The 7,514-nt window shown below is 44.5% G+C and overlaps 1 protein-coding gene across 1 annotated transcript; it reads right to left on the minus strand.

Annotated features, from left to right (window-relative positions):
• Window positions 1-783: 783 nt before the first annotated feature.
• On the minus strand, window positions 784-6,396 carry ECHDC3 (enoyl-CoA hydratase domain containing 3). The gene is made up of 5 exons (XM_005526058.3): window positions 6,269-6,396; window positions 6,061-6,182; window positions 3,807-3,904; window positions 2,781-2,981; window positions 784-1,291 (listed from the first exon to the last, which is right to left on the minus strand). The coding sequence occupies exons 1-5, from the start codon at window positions 6,394-6,396 to the stop codon at window positions 962-964; spliced, it is 879 nt and encodes a 292-aa protein (XP_005526115.2). The 3' UTR covers window positions 784-961.
• Window positions 6,397-7,514: the final 1,118 nt, after the last annotated feature.

The following is a 7,514-nucleotide window of genomic DNA, read 5'->3' on the forward strand; positions in this document are numbered from 1 at the left end:
CGGTCTGGCACAGAGAAATCTAAGTGTGGTCTACATGCAGCCTGTGACTGCTTGAAGAGAGTTACACAGATAATGGAGCTAAACTTTCTCAATAATGCCAAATGATGTAACAAAGGGGAATGGCCATAAAATGCTGCTTCAAAGCTCAGACTAGACATGAATAAAAAATTCACCTGGAGGGTTGCAACTGATTACCCAGGGGAGCAGCTGAACCCCTTTTTTCTGGAAGTTATCAAGTCTTTAAATCCATGGCTGAACTGCTGCAGTGCTGGTAAAAGCCTAGCTTTGAGCACAAGGATGGACTTCCCAACTAACAGACCTGCCTGAAAAGTACAGCTGGGGCAAGACACTGCCTTTCACCCCAACCCATGCTCATCCTCCCTGGAGTCAACAAAACTCCCTAGAGCTGGGACAAGTGCTTGAACTGATGGTGGAAAATCAGGATTTGTGGAGGACACACTGCTGACACATACAGTTCACAGGAAGGTATGAGGAGCAACAGTGTTGCAGGTTTCTGTCTGTAACACTTAAACCCTCCTGGAATCCATTATTACACACACTACCGCCATCTCTGGAATGTGTCCAAGCCCTTTAATTCTCTACTAATAACAATAAATAGCAATTCTCATCCAGATTTATTGAGGAGAGGTTCTGAACAAGGCGATCTGAGTTCTCTCTCAGCCCCTGTGACTCCCCTATGTAACCAGAGACACGTTAAACTGATTTTTGCAGCACAGAGTTACTTCTAAAACCACAGATTAAATTCACTGCTAGGAAAACACATTTTTCGTTCTTTTTCTTTGATTTTTCTTAACATTTATTACATACTTAGAGTAAATTTATTGTGTCTGGCATTTGTAAGAAGAGAAATTTAACTTTCAGTAAGAATAAAAATATAGTTCCCAAAGGCAACTGTATGAAGAATCATAAGGCACAGCTAAGATTTGTTCAGAGACAGGACTCATTTCTTCTCCTCCTGAGAGTGTGTCCAGACAGGCTTACGCTTCTGAACAAAGGCTTCAATGCCTTCCTGCCCATCTCTCAAAGTCAAATTATCTACCATGACCTTAGTAGTTATTTTGTAAGCAGTGTCAAGGTCCTGGGTTATCTGCCTGTAAAAGGTGGCTTTCCCCAAGGCCAGGACAGATTTGCTGCTGTCACATATCTTCTGAGATATTTTCATGGTCTCTTCTTCCAGCTTGTCTTCTGGTACCACCTTGCTGACAAGCCCGTGCATTAACGCTTCATGGGCAGAGAGAGGTTCACCCGTGAAAAGCATCTCCAGCGCCACCTGAACAGGGAAAAATACTGTATTAAATCAACCCAACTGCCTCAGTGTTTTGCTTCGTTTGGGAAATTTCAGCCTCCTCCTTCAAGTGCAAGTTACTCTTTTCACAAATGATTTAAATCTTTTGGTCTTTTAAACTGCCATGGACCTATTAAGAGATGTCAGCAAAGAGAAAGACTGGGTCTAAAGCTGGTCTCTTCAAACCCGCCCAGTGATTCCAGCTGTTTTAGGATGACACCCCTGGGTTTCTCTTCAATAGCTCACAATGTCCAGTGATTGCTGTAGGAATTAAAAGGTGGATCATCTACAAAGTCAAATGACTGAGCTTGGTATTTTAAGATGGGCATATGTGCAGTTTTTGAAAACACCCATCCTAGTTTTAAGTTTAGTATGAGTGGTTTTAAATATGGACTTTTTATAGCCACATTATTTCAGTCTCCTGCTGCTTTCAGCATCTGGTGCTTGAGGTTTGAAACTAAAAAATCCCTGAAATAATCAGTGACTATTCAATATTATGTATCAATAAAGATTGTTTTCCAAGACTCCTGATGCAATTGACCAATGCCTGAATCATAAAAGCTGATTATCCTCATTAGCATCTTTGCTCTGGTAGTTACAAACAATGGCAACACTTCTTTTGTTAAAATGTAAAAATCAGCAATCCTGGGAACTGTAGGGAATGTTCTTATGGCTTTGAAAAGTGGCACAGAGAAAAGTGTATCCCACACATTTTAAAAAGGTAGTTCTACAGCCCAGAAATACTAATTCAGAAACAGCTACAACTGCACACAAGAGCAGACTTGGAAAAATCCCCCATGGACTCTATTTGAACAGGATGTCCCTGCAGATGGGAAATTTCAAGCTGAAGCTCTTATCCAGCAATGGGATGTGTGCAGTTCAGTCACTGCATCTCAGCAGAGCCCTGCTGTGCTTAGACCATCTGTCTGCATGAATCCAACTGGATCAGAACTTAAAACTTCTATTCTCAGTTATAGAAGCTTTATATATTGTACTATTTTTTATGCTGTGAGAGATGTGCAGCCACAATCAGTAGGACATAAAACAGGAGGGTTTTGGATGCTATTTAAAGCATCTTGATCTACAGCCAGGCAGATCCTGCTGGCAGTGAAATGTCATTGCCTGGCAAGAATTGATGCCTCGGTGGGATTGTTATCCTGAACTTGCAGGGGTTTCCTCCTCAGGGGATAACATCATTGGCTGAAGCCCTGAGCTGTCTGTTGGAAAGGAAAGGGATTGCTGAGCTGGTGTGCTGCTGGGATGAGCTCATGCTGGTTGGAGTCACATCAGTAGGAAGCCGTCTTTCCTAAACAAGAGCTCACCCTTTATTAAGAGTTATGGAGATGCCTTTTGAAATGAAGTATTTTGAATGTTGCACCGCAGGAAAACAAAGTTCAGGCAATGGAACTAAAATTCCTAACATGGGAACCAACTTTTTGCCAAATTATGAAGAATATCTGGAAAGGAAGCTTACCTTTCTTGGAAGAGATCTGCCCAAGGCCACACCTGGTGTGGAGCAGAACAGCCCAATGTTTACTCCAGGAGTAGCAAACTGAGATTTCTCACTTGCCACTGCGATGTCACAGCTTGCCACGAGCTGGCAGCCGGCTGCTGTAGCCAAGCCGTTTACTTTGGCTATCACTGGCACTGGAAGTTTCTGGATTAAAGTCATAACCTGCACGCACAAAAGACAGTGGTCAGTACGGAAATTCAGATTACCATCCTGTTTTGGAAGTCATCAAAAGAAGTACCTTCCTCTCTATTTACCAAAAAAACGCAAACTGTTGGATCTTGGCTCCTTTCAGATGAAAGGATGATGAAGGGCCAGCAGCTTTTACACATGGCTTTTAGAGCATTCCTTAAATATGGGCTCGGCAATGTCTTAGACATCATTATTACTGGAGGAACTAGAGCAAAAGGTTTCAAAGTACTCACTGTTGTCACACTGAGGAGGATTAGGGGTCAAATTCTAGCTCCACCACTATCAAAGGGGATTTTGCCATTCTCTCCAAAGGCTCCAGGATTCACTTTAACTTCCCCACTGCCCTGATTTGTGTCTTTAACAAGAACTTGGACAACCAGTGAGTCAGATCTTACTTTCACACTGTCTACTTCATGTTTAAGCAGATCCTGAACTTTTAACTAAATAAATGCTGGGAAAGAACATTTGGTCATAAGTGATTTGAAGGTGGTTATCTCTAGACTTCTAGAAAAGACATTGCCCAAATACTCAGCTGCAATGAAGACTGGCTAAACTAAGGAACACACTCTGACTGTGCCCATTGTTGAAGACATACACATTTGCATTCTAGCTCTTCTAATTACACATAGAGAAATCCAGGGAAAACATAATTTCACCAGAATCAGGCATTAAATATCAGAGCAGAAAAAATCAAGGAATCTGAAGGAACTATCTGTGCTTTAGCAAGCAGTCCCTCCTTAAACCAACACTTGCTCTTAACACCAGGCAAAGGCAGAGCATTCAAGAAGAACTGCTTACCTCTGCACATAATTCAAATACTTGGGAATGATGTTTCACATCATCTTCACTTGACAGTTCCTTTAAATCATGGCCAGAACAAAATACAGGTCCTTCAGCTGCAAAGAATTTCATGAAAAGTCAGTCTAAAATAATAAAGAAATCAGGGGCTGCAACATATCAGTGTCTCAGCTAAAGGGATGTCAGTGTTCAAAAATGAGTTTGGGGATGGAGTTTTGAACACAATTCCAAAATACTGCCTTCTGTGTTTTGTGGTAACTTTAAACTGCTGCAATGCAACATTTAAGCACAGTAACACCCATTATCAATTTTCAAGGTCTCATTTTACTTCATTACACTTAACTCAGTTACAAAGAATGTATTTCACACCTCTGAGCTCAGTTTTGCATAAGGATGTTCAAAACAGCTCCTTGGTACAACACAAACTTATCAGCTGGAGCAAGGCTAGAGTGCTCTGTTCTCAGACTGATAAATATACTTAGTCCCTATTTATTGTACCCAGAATTAATTATTAACATTTGCTAAAGAAGCATCAATATTTTTTCTGTCATGGTGTTGAAGGTCACAATGGAAAAAGAAAAAAAAAAAAAAAGTTTATTCTGCTATAGGAGAACCAGAAGAGTCGTTGGAGTGTCTTCTGCACTACTAAATTGTCATCTAGAGAATCCCCAAAAACACATTCAGGGTTTGGGCAGCAAAAGAGGAGGTTTCTGTGGAACTAAACTTTGGATTTGCTAAGATCAGAACACTCTATACAGGTACACAATGTTTACAACCGTTTTCCTTTGTCATGTGACTACCTGCCATTTGAATGAACCAGTGTTATGCTTCCCAATCCTTCAGAACTTCTCAGATATTTATGTATGGATGTGGCATTTCCAGCTACACCTATGCAAACCAAACCTTATCTATGTATTTGTTTCTTATGAATTGGATTATTGAGATACAATGTATCCAGAAATAACCACACTACTGTCAGTCAACTCATGGGGTTGAGAATATATATCTGGAGATTAATGACATCTGCATTTGAACCTCACTGAAGAATCTGCTGCAAAGTCTGTGTTAAGGGCCCAAAGAATTCTCTGAGGAATCTTATATTTTCTGAAATTTCTTTTGCGTTTTATTCTGCAGGGGAATTAGAAATAAACACGAACAAGCAATTTTTAAAAAACCAAATGCAATTGTGCTCACAAACTCCCAGAGCTTTCAAACTGTTCTCTGAAAGAAGAGCCTTCAGTGTTTTGCAAAATTTCTAAATGCTGTTTGAAATGAGGAATATGTATACCTAAACTCACCCCTGTGAAATCAGCTCTCTTCCACTCTCTGTGTGTGTGCCCTAACACACAGACTTTTCCCTATGTATAGGAAATAGCACGATCCTAAATTAATAAACCAATTTATCTGAGATGTTTGGAGTGGGGGCAGAGGAAGGTTATCTTAAAATAGCAGAGTAAAAAAGATAGCTTAACTACGGCTCAAGTTTCATCACCTTTAAGATGAAACAGCTTAATATGTAAGTGTAAGGAAACTAACAGGCTCTGAAAGAGGCTGTTTTACATCCGTGGGTCATGGGTGTCTGTGGTATTAATACTGTGGTCTATCCTTTACTGGAGTGTTTATAAAATAGTTCTGACAAACCATTGGCAACCATGAGGCTGATCCTGGCTTAGAGCAGGGAAACAGAGCACTTGATTTGCAGAAACTCTGTTTTTTACTACAGTATACCTGCCAACAGGGCAGCAAACGCCATCCTAGCTTTGCCTGTTCCTGCACAAAACCCCTGTGTGTGGATGTTAATGCTTTACTTTGATAACTCTTAGAACTCTTCTTTTTTTGTTTGGCTTTTGTTCTGTTTAAAGTATTCTTTACTTACACTCCTAAAAACAATTAACCTTAACCCTAAACTGGCGAGTGTAAACACCCTCATATCCCGACTAAAACGCTGATATTCTGAAACGTGTTAATGCTTAGACATGTTGGCTAAAACCAAAAGCGTAACAAAACCCCAGTCAGTCGTTAATGCTGGGTTAGAAATGAGGAATTAAGTACAGGAGAGGGGAAGCTGGGGTATACAGGAAGAGCGTAACAACGGAGGTCTGCCGGCCGCAGACAGCCGCAGGAGACCACGGGAGCATTAAGGAGACACACAGGTCCCTTCCCGCCCCGTTTCCTGTAGTTCCCAGCGAGGTTTGGGTTCCAGCTCCGCGTTCCCCGGTGTGCCCCCTGCCCGCCCGGCCGGGTGCCGCGGTACCCGCGATGACGATGACGCGGAGCTCCCGGCTCTTGACGTCGTGCAGCAGGTCCCGCCGCAGGCTCTGCAGCATGGGCAGCGACAGCGCGTTCCGCCGCCGCGGGTTGTTCAGGACGATGGTGCTGCAAAACCCGTGAAACACAGCGGGGTTACGGTCACCGAGCTCCGAACGCGGCCGCGTCCCGGAGCCCCCGGCGCCTCCGCTCACCGCACGCCCCCCGCCTGCCGCCGCTCCGTCAGCGGCGCCGCCGGCGGGGCCTGCCCGGCTCCCGCGGCCGCGGCGCTGCTGAAGGCGGCCCTGGGGGGCCCCAGCAGCCGGCACAGCCGGGCCGCCATCGCTGAGGGCTCGGGGCGGAGCGGGCCGGGCGGGCGGAGCTCCGCGGCACCGGGGTTGGCAGCGCGGCCCAAGCCTGACCCCGGCCTGCATTCGATTAGGTTGGAAAAGAACGCTGAGATCATCGCGTCCTGCCTATGACCAAACACCACCTTGTCAATCAAACCATGGCACTGAGTGCCACCTCCGGCCTTTCCTTAAACAGCTCCAGGGACAGTGACTCCACCACCTCCCCGGGCAGCCCCAATGTCCATTCACTCTGTTTATGAAGAAATTCTTCCCAATGTGCAACTCAAGCCTCTCCTGTCACAGCTTAAGATCATGTCCTCTCGTCCTGTCGCTGGTTGTCTGGAATATGAGCCTGACCTCCGCCTGGCTACACCCTCTTGTCAGGGACTTTGAGGGAGCGATAAGGTCTCCCCGAGTGCCCTTTTCTCCAGGCTGAGCCCCCCAGCTCCCTCAGCTGCTCCTCTTCAGACCTGTGCTCCAGCCCCTGCCCCAGCTCCATTGCCCTTCCCTGGACACATTCAGCACCTCAGTGCCTTTCCTGAGTTGAGGAGCTAGAACTGGACACAGCACTCGAGGTGTGGCTCACCAGTGTCTACTTCCCTGGTGCTGCTGGACACATTATTCCTGGTACAGACCATCCACACAGAGCCTCCCTCGGTTTTGTTCTCAGACCTGACTCCTGGGTGGGCAGTGGTGTCATTAATGAGTAGCTGGGCTGTTGGAAAGCACTTAGAAATGTGATAATTTCTTCAGATTCTACTGAACACTTGCATCTGTGACCATGAGACAGAGATCAGGACTGTGCTGAGCAAGCTTGTCAGTGGCACTGGGGTGAGATCTGTCATGACAGACAGGACAGCAGTGTTGTGCAGAGAAAATTACATCACTTTGAGGCCCAGAGTAACTGGCATGAGATGAAATTCATTTCTGCAGGGCTGCTTGGGACCTAAGAAGATCATAATTTATTCACTGGGAACTCATCATCTAGAAATTGTCATGGGAAAGGCCTTGTGTTTTCTAATAGGTTCTACAGAGTCAGTCTGTAGACTGACATTTATGTTCATATTATGCATTCAAGAAGAAAAGAAAGGCAAAAATTATTTTAAGAGGT

The sequence above is a fragment of the Pseudopodoces humilis genome, chromosome 5 (assembly GCF_049639895.1).
Source record: "Pseudopodoces humilis isolate 2021_Gansu_Grassland_sample_001 chromosome 5, ASM4963989v1, whole genome shotgun sequence".
Classification (NCBI taxonomy): domain Eukaryota; kingdom Metazoa; phylum Chordata; class Aves; order Passeriformes; family Paridae; genus Pseudopodoces; species Pseudopodoces humilis.